The 17,095-nt window shown below is 47.3% G+C and overlaps 1 protein-coding gene across 7 annotated transcripts in view; it reads left to right on the forward strand.

Annotated features, from left to right (window-relative positions):
• The window catches only part of CLIP2 (CAP-Gly domain containing linker protein 2), an 81,224-nt gene that overhangs the window by 40,636 nt on the left and 23,493 nt on the right, over positions 1–17,095 (forward strand). For all 7 annotated transcript variants that reach the window (XM_083805815.1, XM_083805814.1, XM_083805820.1 and 4 more), the window contains exons 4-7: positions 9,227–9,351; positions 12,796–13,009; positions 13,920–14,117; positions 15,237–15,340. In XM_083805815.1, coding sequence (XP_083661941.1) covers positions 9,227–9,351; positions 12,796–13,009; positions 13,920–14,117; positions 15,237–15,340 — 641 coding nt within the window. The remainder of the gene's footprint in view (positions 1–9,226; positions 9,352–12,795; positions 13,010–13,919; positions 14,118–15,236; positions 15,341–17,095) is intronic.

Consider the following 17,095-nt stretch of genomic DNA (forward strand, 5'->3'; position numbering starts at 1 on the left):
AGTAGAGCGGGATCAGAGAGAGAGAGAGAGCAACTCAAATGCGAGAGGGAAATAGATTATTTTATCCCAATGGTTATCATCTTCTGTTCCTGTGATACTCTCTATAATGGTGTGTGCCGGAGCTTTTGAGGTGTCTTGTTGCACGTGGTCATACTCCGCAAGTGTTTGCAAGAATCTCTCATGGCTGATCGCTCCCCTTCTGGTGCTTCAGTTTCTAAGATGCTGGATATGATAGTAATTACTTTCCCATACAGAAAGACATTTGCAATTATTTTTATAAAAGGGCAGAACTTTGGGGGAAATTATTGTACTGGTGGATGGATTATCCACCTCTGATTTGTGCTGTTGTTTTCATTATTTAAAATAGAGCACCGCGTGCCTTCAAGCCAAAGGGACATATTTGTGCTAAAAAAAGTCTTACTGGAGGTTTGCCATCAAATTTGTCACCATTTGTGTCATATCAAAGGAACAGTATTTTCAGTGGAGGTTTAGAAAGAAAGGAAACAGCACAGGTGAATCGAGTCTTATTATGTAGTTCTATAAAATAATTTAGGTTTGTTTAGTGTGTATGATACGTGCTGTGATACCAGATGTTGTGAAGAACCAGGCATTTGAGCATACATCTCTTGTGACTTTATCTTTTAGCTCCAGGTATATTAAAGGTGACTTTAACCAACAGACGACAGGTTACAGAGGGTTAGTCTTTGTGCGTCCCAGGCAGTCTGGCTCCCATCTGAAATGAGCTACGTAGTGTTTCCTTTTGGGGGCACCTGGTTCTGATACTGGTAGTTTTGGCATGGAACTGTAGGCAGACTTGCCCTCTGGTTACTGATAGTGGTTTGGCAGAAGCCGACACTTTCTGTATTCCTCTGAGCAGCCCTAGGCTGTGCTGGGGCAGGCAGAGACTTCGGTGACAAAGTGATCAAAGCGGGCTAAGCTCGGTGGCAGTGCCTGGCCTGAGAGATGCTGGTGTCCACCAGCAGAGGGTGAGCTTTTCCGAGCCACACATTTATTTGGATACACGTAGACTCCCCTGTGCTGATGAGTTCCGTGAGGACCCACCCAAACCAGCTGTTCTGCCACCAGCAGCCCTCCAAAGCCTCCTGCCTGGGCTCGGCGGGTGCATCGCTTCCCAGCAGGTAGCACGACAGGCTGGGGAGGGGGCTGTGCTGCCCAGCTGAATCGCGAGGGTCTTGTGCAGGGGGCTCAGAGGCGCTCCCAACGCGCCCTGTGGTCTCGGGGAGCAGGGCTTTTCTGCTGGTGATAGCAGCAGCCCTGGGCAGGCTGCGGCTCAAGCTGACGGAGTTGATTCCTTTTTCATTTTATTTAAAATATATATATATATTTTTTTTCTTCATTTTCAGAGGAGAAGTGCAGGTGAGTTCTGTCTGTGCGTATCGAGTGTGGCACTTATTAAACCTGGTCTGAACACGCAGGCTTTCAGAGCTCACTGTAGAGGTGAGAACACTTTTTATTCTCGGATTTTCCCACGGAAGTGCATTGCATCCTGCATCACAGCAGGACCCGCCAGCTGTTTAGAGGCTTGCTGCTCGTCTGTCAGCTTCCTGACTTTGCTCCTCCAGGGTCTGCCCACTGTCAGCAAAGCTGCTGCTGTCCCTGCTGGTCCCAGGGGCAGGCAGGGAAAGCATCAGAGATGTTCTCTGTTTGCACACACACTGATGGTTCAAAGTGAATACGCTAAAGCAGCCAGCCAAGGGAAAAATGAGCCTCGGGAATCTGTCTTCCTTTAGCTGGTTGGTTTGTTTGCTCCTTTACCTGTTGCGGGGGGTAAGGGAGAGTGCTCAGGTGAAGCCTTTTTGCTTTTGGAGCAGCAGCCATAGAAGGCAAACTGCAAGAGATATAAAACCTACAGTAACGTTGGCTCCGTTCCTCCTGAGCCAGGCAGCACAACAGCTTTCCCCAGACTTAATTATCAAATCCCTCTCTTTTGTCCTGACCACGAGCTCACTGAGGCAGGGTCTGCTTGTTTAATACAGTGCTTACCTCGACGTGGCTCACGCAGACTGAGACTTCAGCACGCTCACGTCACACAAACTGTTAATGGTTTTTCCATGGTCTTGTGTATTTTTCTGTTTTTTTGTTTTTAAATGAATAAAAGCCCTCCTCCCCTGCCAGCTGGCTTATCCAGCCCAGATGTTATAAAATACATTTTGTACTATGATGTGTTACTGTAATGAAGAACATTTAAAAGAACAAATCTGAAGCAAGCTCGGCATCTCATGGGCACTAGCAGGAGCACTGAGAGAAACCTCAGGAATTGTTTGTGTGTGGTAGCAGAGGTCCAGGAAAAGAGCAGGTAATGATAACAAGAAACCATTTGCTGGTACGGTCCAGTAATATGTGCTTGGCAGATGGTTTTTTTTCCAGTAATGGAGACATCAGTTAATCATATTTGGTGCTTGAATACATAAGCAATAATTCTGGGTTAACCCGAATTGCCTCAAATTCCCTGAGTCAATCCTTGGTCTTGTCCTCTGCAGATTGGTGTGGTTTTAGTCGTCTTTATTGCTCTTAGTGCGTGCATTCCCGTAAGACTATCTTTTTATTTGAGAATGGCTTTGGGGCAGAGGGGAACCACCACAGGCTTTTCGAGGGAGGGGAGGACCTGCATTTTCTGTAATTGCTCTGCTGACAGAGCAGAAGGTTGCAGGAGCCCCTCCTGGGCCTACAGGGTTGGCACCTGGTGCTGCGAGCGTCAGCGCTCTGCATCCCGGGCATTTTCTGCTAGTGGCTTACATTCACTTCGTTGAAGTCCATTATAGCTTGAAGTCATTTTTGCTTTTCAATAACTTTGTTCCGAGACCCTTCCTGACTCTCCAGCAGCTGTTAAAAGTGACTTAATGGAGCTTTCCACTAGAAGAATTAGGTAACATTTGCCTTCGGCACGTCTGAACTCAGACATTTTCCCAGAGATGCAAAAATTGCATTAAAGAGGTGAAGAAAAACCCTCCACCCTGATATTGTCGAACCTCATTTCTTGAGGTCTGGCAATGAATGTGGAACAATTAACCTTTGCTTTAGTAAGAAGGGAGCTTCCCAACGCGTGGTAATCGCTGGAGTGCTGCTGTTAATGTGAGGCTGGCTGGCTGCCTTTCTCCAGGGAAGGAACGGATGGAAAGAAAGAGATGGAGCAGTTGAGCGTTTTCTGCTTGAGAGGAATCGCTGCTGGTTTTTTTTGCCTAAGAAAATGTATTTTAATGCTGGGGGGGGCTTTCTCAGCAGTTGAACTCATTCCACCCTAATGTACTTGCTGAAGAAGGGTGGGAAGGAGGTGACTGTTCTCTGTATGCAAGTCTAAATAAAGAATATTCTTTTGAGAGAGATGTTCCGTCCCTTAGCCATCCTTCTGTCTCCTAACCGGGATTGCTCTCTTCAGTACCAAAATCGAGTGACAAACAAGACTATTTAAGGGCCATGAAGCATCTTAATTGCTGATTGACTATATTCCTGTGAAGTGTTGCCCCAGTTACTCTTTGGATAGATTCTAGGTTTGCAACTTTGCCAGGACTTGTAGGTGGCCGAAACCAGAATCGCTGTTGAGATAGCAGGGGCGGTGCTGACAGTGGGATCCTGATGGAGTGGTGCTGGGGCTGGCTGGTGGCAGGACTGCCGTGGTGGGCTGGTTGGGCTGCTGCAGAGAGACTCCGGGCTCACCCTGAGTGCATGATAGCGATCGCTTTCTCCTCTGCACGCTGCCAAGTGGCTTTTTGCCTGTGGTGTATTGCAACCTCTGGCTCTTGGCAAATGACAAAGTTGTCATGAGTAAACTAATTGCGTCCTTTTCTTTGGTGCCCCCCCTGCAGCTGCACACACCAATGTCGATCTGCCTGCCTGAAGCTGCAGAAAGCCTTTAACCGCCTGAGTGAAAAAACATTCTCGTTAGGAGCTCCCCGGCAAGGAGGATCACAGCATTAGCCTTTCCCCTTGGGCAGGGACGGCCAGGGGCTCTGCTGTTGGCTGGCTTCGAGCTCTTTCAGTGCCTGCGACTGGAGTCTCGCTGCTGGGAAGGCATGTGAGGTATTGGGAAGGAACCATCCGTGCTTTTTCTTTTCCTGGTAATTCAGCAGAGCTCTCCCAGCTTGCTAGGGTCTTACAGGTGCAGCGGTGTTCCTGGGTTTAGCAGAAGGACGGTAACAAGATGTGTTCACTGATTGCAAACCAGGCAGTGAAGGAAGGTGGATCCACGTTCTGTAGTTCTGTCGGGACAGTATTGTCAGGAAAGCTGTTAGTATTCATCACCTGCTTTCAGCTTGTGGAGACCATTAATTGCTGTGCCTTGGCTGGAGGGTATGACAGCAGGACGGCAGAGCCCAGGGCTTTGCATGGGAATATGGCAGCCTCCATCCCTGTGGAGGTTTGGGGGAAGGTTTTGGGGGAGTTTTTGGGAAGGTTTTGCCTTCCAGTAACTTGCAGGCTTCAAGAAACAGGAAAACACACAGGTCTTCTAGTCCAAGCTTTTTTCTCACCATATAAGATTTGGTGTGAACAGTAGGTGACTGCTGTTGTCACACGAGCAAGTGTTCCCTGTCCCTGCAGTGAAGCTAAGAGGTAATAAACAGTCCGGAGCTACTGCACTGCCATGGTGCCATGTTAACTCTTTGAGGCTTGTTGTGCATGCACACACCCTCCTAACCATTCATTTGGGCTGATGCATTGGCCAGTCCTTGTCTTCTGCATGCTGTAGCTATCATTAAGTAGGAGTTGCAAGCGGTCTGTGGCAGAGCACACTGTACGATTAACGTGGGTGGACTCGGTACCGAAGGCAGCCTCAGGAGGGGTGCTGTAATTCCAGACTTCCCTCTTGCACCGCGTCCCGAGGACGTTATTTTCTCACTGGTGCCTGAAAGATAAATGTGCCCAGATGTCTTGCATCAGCAGCGCTGTCAGACTTGGCCCTGCGCAATACTGAGTTGTGCTATGGGGATGGGTTGGCCCCAAAGGTAAGTGTTTGGGTTAGAAGAGACTGTAAAAAATCCCTGTAACTTCATGTAGGAGGAACTCTCCTGTAATTCTCGGCTGTCTTTTTCCCCCTCATCCTAAAAGCCAGTTCTGGCATTCACAGATGATGTAGCGAGTGTCTAGTCAGATGAAACTGCTGATGGTCGGATGCCACCTGAAATGAGCTGTGTTTACAGACAGAGCTGACTGCAACCAGACCTGCACCTTGCCGCCAGCCTGCTGAGCGCTGTGCCCGGCTGTCAGCTGGGACACAGCCCTAGTAAGCATTGACGTGCGTTTCCCGTAGGTATGTGTGTTTACTCCCTTGTACTGAGAGCTGGTTATTTCACATAATCTCCGATGTCTGGACACAAACGCCCACGCTGCTGCAGAAAGCACTCTCTCTAAATCAGGCCTTGTATGATAATCTTCTGCCATTATGCTTGGAAGAGCTAAAGCACACGTAGTTGGGAAACACAGCTGCTGCCGCTCAGCTCAGGTGGAAATACACTCCTAAAATGAGTACAAGAAAAAAGCCAAATGCCTGTTTTGCCTCCCCGAGGGAAAGGATGGCTGCCTCAGCTCACGTGCTGGGTAATGTCTCAGGAGCAAGCAGCACTTGTCCAGTGAAGACAAGCTTCAATTTCTTGTTAGCATCATCCAATAATAAGAGTCCCGTGTCTGCCCTTTCCCCACCACCCCCTTCCTTCCTCTTCCCACAGGCAGGGAGGTCGCAGAGCTTCGCAACTCTGCAAGGACCTGGCATGAGATGTGAGGAGACGTGTTGGTACGTTTTACTTGCACGCTTATCATTCCCACCTTGGCCCTCTGGTCAGCAGCACAGTCCCGTGGAAATGGCTTGGAAAGCAGCTGAGAAAATAAATTGAGATGGCTAGATTAGAATTTTAAGCAGGTAGCACAGCATCATCTCTGTGGTTTCTGCCTGAGGGGTGTGCTCAGGCAGGGGTCTACAGCCAACGCTGGCCCATGAATTGTGCCTGGTGTTGTGGGGAATGGTCCCTGTTGGCCTGAATTCCACTTTTTTTTTATTTTCCCTGAGCAGTACTGGGGTAAATTACAGCACTGCGCTGCCCACAGGCCCTGGGCTGAGGGCAGCTGTTAGGAGGTTCTTGCTGAGAGCATGAAACTGCAGTGGGGTGAGCAGGAATGGGGTGAGCAGGAAGGGGGCGTAAGGGGAAGGAGCAAACGCAGGCTGCAGGGGTCTGACTTGCAGCAGCCAGACCGAGACATGCCTGGTGCTAACTGGGCAAATTGTTTAAACGATATATCAGCAGCTCTGCTGAAGACAGTGTCTGGAAGGATTAGCATCATTGTCTTTTCAGCCCTGGGATACTGGTATGAGTCCAATTTTGTCATTTTGATGAGAAAACCGTAGTAAAACATGATGTCAGTGTTACTACAGATAGCAGGAAAGGCGCGTGGATGTCTCTTCTGTGACTGCACGTTGCTTTTCTGACTCTCCCGTTAAGGACAGAAACCGTTAAATATCCCTGGTTTTGTGTTCTGAATGTCAAGCCCAAGACTTTCTTGGGACTATTGGAGGCCTTTTGTTGAGGAAAGGCCAGGTCAGGACGATGGGCTCTAGTCAAAGGCATGGAAAGGGCCATGGGAGCCAAGGCTGAGAACTTGAGGCTGGATCTGAACTCCCCAGGAGATTAGAGGTGGCTGTGTGGCTCCGAGGCTGCTGGAGTCCAGATGGAGAGGGCGGACTGTGGTGAGCTTGATTTAAGTTAATTATATAAGGGTTTCTTTGCTTCAGGTGAAAACATGGAACACTAATGCTAATCAGAAACCCCCCAAAACAGAACAAAAAAAAATCTTACTATGTCAATACTGTTTGTTTTCTGAGCTTCAAAAAGGAGCTGTTTTAGCTGCTTTTCTGTAAAAATAACTATAACTGAAAGTAATAACACTTTACATTGGGTAAAATCCCATTCTCTTGGAAATGAGTAATCTCGCTGACAATCTTGGTGAATTATTAAAAGCTCTTCTGAAAAGGTTTGAGAGTTTTGCTCTGGGAGCATGGTATAGCAGCGAGGTGTGGGGAGAAGGGGCAGCTGTGTGGCTGCGAACCGCCGTGACTTAGGGTATGTGAGTGCCGGCCCTGCTGGCTTTCTCAAGCTGCTTCTACCCTCCTTCCAAGGTGATACTTCTGATTTATTGAAGGGTCTAATAAAAACAAATGCTTCTGTTTTGATGAGACTGTTCGTTCTGTGCACTGGTGTGACCTGCCAGCTGGCTTTTTCCGAAACGCATTATTTATTTTAGCAGCATTAGCAGATTATCGGGGCTGAATAAATCTGCATGTCTGAGGCGGATGAATTTTCTAGGCTGTCCATCCATGAGAGTTTGTGTGCCTGCCAGAAGCTGGGAAGTTCAACAAGGGGTCCAAATGCTGACCGGTGAGCGTGGCAGCCCGATAGCAGCTCCTGACCGTGCTCCCAGCCCCATTGGGGTGAGGGAACCCGGGCTGTCGGGGAGCAGATGTGGGCATTTGGGACAGAATGGGGAGAAGATGATCCTGTGTGGCAAGTGTGTGCTTCATGGAAAAGACAGAATAATCAACCCTCGAAAGGGAGATAAAATGCATTACTTTGGAAACAATCCCATAGCCATCTGGGGGGCTATGGGATAGCCATTTATGACTTTTGGGTAGGAACACAGCCTGCTCTCTTACTGTCCTGCTCTGGTGCTCTTACACATGTATATATTAAGAAAACTTTCTTTGCTGTTTGGAGACTCATGCTGGTGGAGGGAGCTCATCGGGTTTTTAAGGAGTTCACATGAGGTTCTGTGGGGTCAGGATCATGTGGCTCTGTATCTGTAATTAAAACTCGATTAAAAAAATAACTTAAGACTGCTGGTAAGCTCCCTCCATTTTTATAAATGGCACTAAGATGAATTGCATCTTTATTGAATTCAGCTTGTAGCTAAAGAAATGTACTAGAATGGTATTAAATCATTGCATTAATATTAAGAGAATAATTCTTTCTAGACTCAGATAAATCAAAAATGGGACTGCTGTTTGACGATGAGCAAGTGGTAAAGGATCTTACCGAAACTATTCAAATCTGTAACTTGCCAAGTACCTAATACTGAAATGAAGTCCTTTCGCTCCAGGGCATGGTGTAGGACCAGAAAGCTTTCTTCTGATACTTTTCCTGCTGGCAAATATTTTCTTCCTTCCTGTAGAACTTCAGAGTGTTTTTTCCATGAGCAGCACTTTGCTACATCCCTAGTGGGAAAACTTACAGAGGACCAGCTTGAGCTGCAGCGCAGCCTCCCAGGACTTGGGGTAGGACCCAGGCTTCGGAGCTGTGCTCCCTGGTCCTCTCAGGTGCAGTTATTTTTAGGCTGGGAAAACTCATTTGCCTTTGCATAAGCAATTTCCAGAATACTTAGTGATTAAGAATTGGTAAACCTGTGACATCCCTGGAATGTAAAAAGCTGGAGATTTCTGCATTTCTCCATCACTGATTTCTGTAGGGTAGTAATATTTGGTTTATACTGCTTTATGTAAAATTTAACATTAAAAAAATTAACCACCAGTCATTGAAGTTAAAAGCTGCAAATTTAATCTTAACATTTTCAAGCTTTCTTCCTTGAACCTAGGCTTAACAGAGAGGCCAAAAAAGGTTTAAATTATATGCTGATTTACTTGAAATACAGATCTTTAGAATATCCCTCCTGCTTTTCCATCTTTCTTTTCTCAGCACAAATACCGAAGGACACCTGTAGGCACTCCTAGTGTAAAGGCAGAGGCAGCTGATACAGCTTCTGCTCAGTGAAATGTCTTCTGGTCGCAGTGATCAAAACACAGCCTTGTGCATTGCTGACTTTTGCTGTCCTGGGGTCTACTCAGGGCATTGAGAGCTTCTTATTGAGAGACTTCTTATTTCTCTGTGCCTCACAGGAGGCAGGTATAAGCTGTGCATGGATGGCTTAAACTCCTTCAAGGTCTGGCAAGCAACTGCATGCAATTAGTTGGTGTTTTCATTGTATTTGTCCTGACATCTTCCAGGCAGACACATCCAGAAGTGGGAGATTTGTTTGTCGTTATTGGAGAGGCATCTTTGGTGCTAGGAGAGCTTGACATGAAAACTGTCTGTTCTGGTTTCGTTAGATCTGAATCAGAAAATGCTGATGATGTCTTTTTCCCTTTCTCACTCCACATCTGTTCCAGCTTTAACTGACTTGCAGTAACGCTAGCGTTTGTCTCTAACCCTCAGCGTTTTACCTCCGACAGGTTGGCGGGACAAAGACAGGAGTTGTTCGCTACGTGGGAGAGACGGATTTTGCCAAAGGAGAGTGGTGCGGCGTGGAGCTGGACGAGCCCCTGGGCAAGAACGATGGGGCCGTGGCTGGTACCAGGTACTGTGCGCTCCTGGCCCCAGCCTGTGGGTCCTGCGTGCCTCCTGCGGGGACTGGGTGCCAAACTCCATTGGGTCTGGGAGGGGAGAGTTGATGTGTTGGGTTGGATGTTATAAATTGGGAGGAAGAGTCCAGTTTTGAGTCATTTAAGCTTTGGACTAACTTTTCCGGGAGATAAAATGGAAGCCTCATTACCGGAGCATTTTATAGCAGAATCAAATAAGGTCTGTACGTAGAGAAGTAACTGGAGTGGCTGCAGGAAATGAGAGAGTAGCGAGAGAAGATACCAAATTGCACTGCACTTTGTTTTTTGCTAGGAATGGGTTCTGTGATTGGGTTAGGTCTGCTTTCTACCACACATGTGCTTCATAAATAAACTTTTTTCTTGCACTGTATCTGAAATTGAGCCTGTCAGAACTATAGAGAATAAAGTTCTAACTTTTTCTGGCTTTTCTGGCCTTTTTCTTCCTGGGAACAACTTCCGAAAGATCTGAATGAACAGTTCGTGGCCCTTGTCTGTTCTTGTAGTAATTCTGTAGTGCTACAGCTATCTGCTGATCGATCTTACCACCTCTGCCTCGATAGTACCTCCGCTATTTTTGTTTCAAAAAAGCCCTTGTTAGTGTCTAGAAAACTAGGCAGGGACACCTAGCAAGCTTTCTAAGAAGCAGTATTTCTTTTCATGTAGAAGCTAGATAAGGGAATGACCCCCAGCCTCAGGTGTTGAGTTTGGCGATGCTTAGACCTGAGTTATACAGCAGTGCTTTGGCCTTGGTTCAGTACAGGTGGAACTGATTTCCTGTCCTTCACAAGTTCCTTACAGGGGAAATACAGCTGATTTCTCAGGGCTCCTTAAGCAAATCTTACATTAAAGGTGAGATTTAACTTTGGAAACTACTCAGGAACTGAGAGTTCTTCCATTGGTAGATCTCAGGTTCTGTAATAAAGGCTTCTTGTGTTGAATCAGCCTCTTCTTGTCCAGCAGTCAAATATTTTCATTTTAAATAAGAGAAACGCTGCCTTGTTCAATGTTAGGGCAAGAAAGCAGTAAATGATTGGCAGCAGATGGCTGACTTCTAGCCTGTTCTCTAAAGAAAAGAACCAGAATATGTCATGGAGTGAAGCCAAGTCCCTGCTTTCTTTGTCGTGCACGATAAAATATCTAAGCTTCATCTTCAGGGTGCTAAGAAGTGATTTACTGTCTTTGTGCATGTGGAATGCGTGGAAGGCAGATGTGAGTGGTAAGGGTGCTCTCTCTGGCTCTCATCCTCACGCTTCTGTTGCTGTGTTCTGAAATCCCAGTTTTTGAAAGTCATCTTTCTTCTGAAACCGCTACATCACGGTTTTATTTTGCTGTGGTGCGCACTGTGTCTGCAAGGCTTCTCTTTGGCGTTTTATCAAAAACAGGAACAATTGATTCCCACAGCAAGGATCAGGGAGCAGAAGCAAATTCAGAGGTTTTGATTAAATAGAGGAGATTGAAGGAAATCTGTACGGCATCCCTGCCTCTTGTGTCCAAGCCGATTATGCAGATCTTGTAGCAGCAGTGAATGCTAGCCAACACAGCAGTGGTACACAGGCACTGTTCAGCTAAGGTCTGTCTACCAAGCATCTGGCTGCAGGCTTGCAGAACTGTCCCTCTTCATCCCTTGAGCCTTCATCTAACCTTCTGATTTTTCTGCAGTGAAAACGCTTCGCTGGCAGCTAACAGGATGGACTGACTTCAACAGCAGGGTTCTGGAGGAAGGCCACCATACTAAAACCCACTCCCTTGGGCCATGCAGGCACCCCTCAGACAGTGCTCCCCACATTTGTCCTGGCCACTCAGGATTCCTGGTACTGCCCAGAGTTTGTCCTGCCAGAATCAGGCTGGTAAGAGGCTGTCCAGGGCTCCGGAGGCTCTCTGCTTTGGTGGCTGTTGCCATCTAGCGAGCATCCTTGGTCTGGCTGCCTACCACCAGTGCTCATGCTGCAGTTGCTGTCTGATACAGCAGGAGAGCTGGGCCCAAAGGCAGCCTGCTGTCCCTGAGTCGGTGGAGGCTGGTGGAAGGAGGGGAGGTAATGTGGAGGCAAATGAGCCAGCAAAGGACTCCGTCACCATCTTTGCTGTCGTGAACTCTCCTGGTGAGCTGGTGGCAAAGCAGCCAGAACTTGAGGAGGGTCGCTTTTTTCTGCCTTGGGTCTTCGTTCTGGAACAAGGCCAGCCTGTGGTAGCGCTGCCTTTCTAAACCCAGGAGCCTGTGTTGGTAGCAAGCAGAGGGGTCTAAGTGATTTTGGGTGGTAGGGTTTTTCTCATTTTTTAATTTAAAAAAAAAAAGGAGTTGAGCAGGTGTTTGAAAATTAGTCACTCATCTGGGTGGAGATGAGGCTGTTCTCTGGCCTCTCAAGCACAGAGGTCTGCCTGTGACACAGCCGGGTGACTGCCAGCACTTACAAACAGAAGGCTTTTGGGAACCAGCTGCTTGCATCTGGAGAAAGAGCACTTGTGCTAGGAAAGCTGGGTTTGTCATTTATTCATTAGAATCTTTTTTTAATGCAAACATAGGACAGACTATTATATGGCCCGGTATTTTGTCCTAGCCTCACTACTGAGGCTTTGAGAAAAAATTCTTAAAGTGGAGAGTGTTGTGTTGGCCCTTCCATTGGCACAAAGGGACATGATGCCTGGAGGTTGTCTGGGTTTACTTGCTGCAGTGTAGCTGGCTAATAATAGATAGGCCCAAGCTCCAAGGGGGCTCCCAAGGTTTGACACTGTAGGTTTTGTTTATTCGTTCAGAGAGACATAATCATCAGGCTTGCTGCAGTTACCTGATACACCCTTTTTTTTTATGCTTGCTTCTTTTTTAGTTTGTTTGCAGGGAACCAGTTTCCATCCCTCTACCACCCAGTGAGGATGGCACACACTGGAGTTTGGGATAACAGCATTTTTAGCTGCAAAGTTGGGAGGGGAGGAATGGCAGCTCTTGTTCTGGGAGGAAAAACTTACCCATAGCACGTTGTACAGAGCTGTGTGATTTGTGCCTTTTTATTTGACACACTTTGCTGTGTGACTTTTCTGCAAAGCAGGGTGGAGAGCACAGACGTGCAGGTTTTGGGAAGTCTGCTTCTGGAAGGAAGGAGAGCGTGTGCTCTCACTGTGTTTATATGCTGGGATCCTTGTGCTATCCGGGCTACCAGCTGGGTCTTTCCTGGCAGCTCATCAAAGCGTGCCTGGCAATTATCTTGGGCTTCCCTTCTTAATCACCACAAGTGAAAACATGGAGGTTGCCACTGCTCTAAGTGGCAGGAAAGGAGAATAATCCAGCCACTCGCATAAAGGAATCAGTCACAGCAAAGCACTGAGAGAGCTGGGGCCATGTATTGCTTGGCAGTGCTGCTCTGCAAGGCTTGGGCGAGGTGGATGCTGCAGCACTTGTGACTTGGAGCATCCCTCCTGTGTTACAGGTATTTCCAGTGCCCCCCCAAGTTCGGCCTCTTTGCTCCCATCCACAAGGTGATCCGGATCGGCTTCCCATCGACCAGCCCTGCCAAGGCCAAGAAGAGCAAACGGATGGCCATGGGGGTGTCTGCCTTAACCCACAGCCCCAGCAGCTCCTCCATTAGCTCCGTCAGCTCCGTGGCATCGTCCGTCGGGGGCCGGCCCAGCCGCAGCGGGCTGGTAAGTGGCTTGTCCCACAGACTGCAGCCTCCATCTGCTGCGGCCTGGATCTACAAACCTGGGAGGGTTGGAGTTTTGTTCCAGCAGCTGCACTGGGCATGCAGCTTTTTTTTTCTTTAACCAGATGCCGAGCAATTGTGACCATTTAAAAAGTCCAAGGTGCTGTTTGGAGCGGGATGAACCTCAGCTCCGCTGTTAAGAGCAGGTTTTGTTACAAGATCCCTGCAAAACAATGCCATTGCTTCCTGCCCCATGTGTTTGCATTGCAGTGAGCTGTTCTGTTAAACAGCTATGCCTTCCAGCTCCTGCAGCGACTGCGTTTTGCCATGAAGGGGTGACTCTGTCCTGGATCACATGCCTTGTGCTTTGGAAGGTGCTCAAGAAGGCAGACAGCAGAGCCGGCAGCAATATCATTAAAAGCTCTAGCTCTGACGTAGCATGTGCTGCATAGCACCTGCAGTCATCCTGGCTGGGGAAGAGGGTGCAGCACCCCTTACTGGGAGCAGATCCAACCAGCCCGTACCAGCCTCCAATTGATATAATTCCTCCTAGCTGAGCTCGCTGTTTGGGACTGCACTAGTGCTGGGCGTTGATAAAATGCATTTTAAAAGGCAGATGATACAATACATGGTAACCTTTCCTGACCTAATTCCCACCCCATGTCCTGTCCTTTGGGAAATTATTCTTCCATTGTAGCGTAGGAGAGCTATTGAGCTTGCAAGCAATGCCCAATCTTTTTGCAGACTCATTAACGTGACTTGTAGGGCACAGAGCTGGCACTACAGCTCTGTACAGCATAATAAATAATCAGTAGATGAGGTATATTTCAGATTTGACAGGGGACTTTAGGCTATCCTGGACTGGGAAGGACACAACTTTACTCCTGCCTCTTTTTAACTCTGTTCTCCAGCTGACAGAGACCTCCTCACGTTATGCCCGAAAAATCTCTGGCACCACGGCTCTGCAGGAGGCGCTGAAGGAGAAGCAGCAGCACATCGAACAGCTGCTGGCAGAGCGTGACCTGGAGCGGGCTGAAGTTGCCAAAGCCACCAGCCACATCTGCGAGGTGGAGAAGGAGATTGCCATTATGAAGGCCCAACATGAGCAGGTAGGAGGTAGCACGGCTTCCTCGCTGGCACTCTTAGGGAGTTTCAGGTCGTGATAACATTAACCCTGTGCTGCAGCTACCTGATTTGGAAACTGGGCTCTGAATTTCTGCCTTTTTTGTGGGGTTTGCTTAACCCACCACACAGGAAGCTGAGGTTATTTCTCCATTCCTGCTAGTGGGACGTGCTCTCTCTGTCCCAAGGAGGGAGCAGACAAAGGGCTGGTGATATCTGTGTCTGGCGGATCAATACATCTGAATGCTGAGATGCAGGTGGAAAGCAAACTCACTCCCCTTGGCCACCCACTCTGGCCTTGGCTGTGACTGCATTGCAGTGTTTTTTGATGCTGTCAGACACTGCTGAGGACACCAGCTCAGTTCTTGCACGTCACTGCTTTCCTGCCAGAGGGGAATGCTTCGATCACATTAACGGAGTCATCAATCATAAGAAAAACAGGCTGATTGTGTAAGGATTTAAATAGATGGTATTTTATCCACTTGAGTGGATAAAAGAGTGAAGAAAAGAGCTACAGGTTTATGCTATTCATCAACGTATGGCTCTTTAACCACCGCTCTTGCCCTGAATTCCTTGCTTGTGTTTATAAACCCAATGCAGCTACCAGGGAGTAGGGGTGACGCTGTGTATCTTTGTGTGTTGGGCCATACCTGCCTGTCAGAAACGGAGCAAAAAAATGGCAAATCAACTGCAAGCTGAAATCTTCCTTGTGTAAAATATTTCCCAGTAATTAACAGTAACAAATGAATTCATGCAATTCTGAAATGACTCTTGCTTCATGACCAGGGCAGAACCAGATCTGGCAACCCTGGGCCAGGTTTTCAAAACTGTTCAGGCTTGAAGTGTTTAAATCTGATCAGAGCTGGATTATCCAAAGTGTTCGAGTCAGGCTGGTGCTGAAACACAGATCAGATTTACAGCTGGAGGAGATTCAGCAGTTTTTTTGATACTTATACTGGGCTTTTTGGAAAATCCACCTTCTTAAAACAGCAGCTTCTGAAACATCATCAGAACCTTCTGTTCCCTTGTTCTGATCCTTTTTTTTAAACAACTCTGAACTTCAGACATGGTTAACTTTTGTGACTTGGGCTCTTTTACCACTGCAGTATGTCACAGAGGCAGAGGGAAACCTCCAGCGGGCACGAGCACTGGTGGATGGAATGCAAAAGGAGAAGATCGAACTGCTGAACCAGCTGGAAGAAGAGAAGAGGTAAAACAGGAGTGAATGGGTGTGGGGGAGCTGAAATCATGGGGGAGATGAAGCTTGTACCCGAGAACATCAATCGTTGGATCTAAGGAGAAAAAAAAGTTACTAGGAGGGTCATCTTTGGATGTCTTCTCATATTTTAAATATGCTGTGCTCCTCTGTCTTGGCCACTGCAGTCTGCCTGCATGGAGGAAAAGGTGGTGCTGCTTTGAGTAACAAGTTCAGAACAAGGTTGCTGTAGTTGCATATCTGGAATGACTTATTTAGGGATGGGCGTCCAGTACAGTGACTTCTCCTATTTGTTGACAGACTGCTGCTGATCACAAATGAACAAGGGAATATTTCTAGTTATTCTCATACGTTCCTGTCTTAAGGTTCTTAGAGGTCACTCGATGCTGTATTCTCCTGTTGGGGTTGCAGTGAGCTGATTTTTTGTGATGTGAGCAATATCAGGGTTTTTGAATGCGCTCTGCTGAACCTGCCCCCTGTTGCAAAGTAACTGAAAGGCAGGAGACAAACAGCCAGGACAGCTCATGCTTGGCACGGTGGCAGCTCTGCTTCTCTGCCAAAAGATGTTGCATGGTCGGACCCGCTTCCCTGCCAAATGCATGTAGCGCTTCAGACAAAAGACATTATCAGCTTCCATTCCTGATTATGACTCCAAGCTGCTGGCACTCGTGTGAGGACCCTGGTAAATATTTGACAGGCTGCTTGCATGTCCAAGGGCATTTGACAACGCCAATGTTGCACTGACAATACAGTGTGGGCAACTGTTTTATAGACCACTGCCAGCTGAAGACCAAATAGCTGTGGTCTCCTGCTGGGCAGTGAAGTTACTGAGGGTTTCCAACCTTCTTCCCTGTTTTTTGGTTCCTGACACAGAGCAGGGAGAAGCAGCATTATTAGTCTGAAAGAATGGAGGGTTCTGGTGACACCAATAATTTTGGAATTTTGTACCGTAACCAGACTGAGCCATGTCACTGTGTAAACTGAAATTGCTCAGTAAAGAAGGGAATTCGGTATCAACAAGGAGCAAAGCCTTTTGCCTTCAGGTGTTCTGGGTTAACAATATAGTATAAAATAACAGTATTGAGTTATAAAGAGAACTCTGCAGGCTGGGCAATCCCAGGTCCCCATACTTTCTCCACAGTGTGGCTTTGCTAAAGACTGTTTCTTTCCCCATCTATTTGTTGATGTGCTGCTAATCTTGCAGACGTTCCTCCTGAGGAAGGCAAGTCATACTGCAGTATGGCCTTGCCATTGTGTGATTCGCTGCCTCCCCACGTCCCAGAGGCCCCATCTATGTATGTATGATGATGCATACATTTCCTTTTTGGATAAGAGTGAAGATCTGCTTGTCGTTTTTGGAGGCCAATTGCTCCATATATATAATTGAACTCTCCAGTGGGAATGGAAAAACATTTCTGTGTATTAAGTAACTGGGGAAAATAAACTGAAAATGGTGTGGGTTTCAATTGAACAACGCTCCCTGAAGATGAATTGTTGTTTCGTGCACAAGTCTCTGTGTTCCCTGGGTAGGCAGCTCACTTTCCCAGCTCTAGGAGGCCCTTTAACCCAAGACAGCTGAGCTATTTCCTAAATATCAACAGATGCCTCCTCTAATTAGAGGAGGTTTAGACAAGGAAGCTTGTTTATGAAGTTAGATATGCACACCCACAGCTATTTTTATCTGTAACTGAATCAGAGTCCTTACATCTGGCTACCAGTGCAACATCCTCATTATTGCCTTTTTTAATC

The sequence above is a fragment of the Anser anser genome (genome assembly GCF_964211835.1).
Source record: "Anser anser genome assembly, chromosome: 20".
NCBI classification, from domain to species: domain Eukaryota; kingdom Metazoa; phylum Chordata; class Aves; order Anseriformes; family Anatidae; genus Anser; species Anser anser.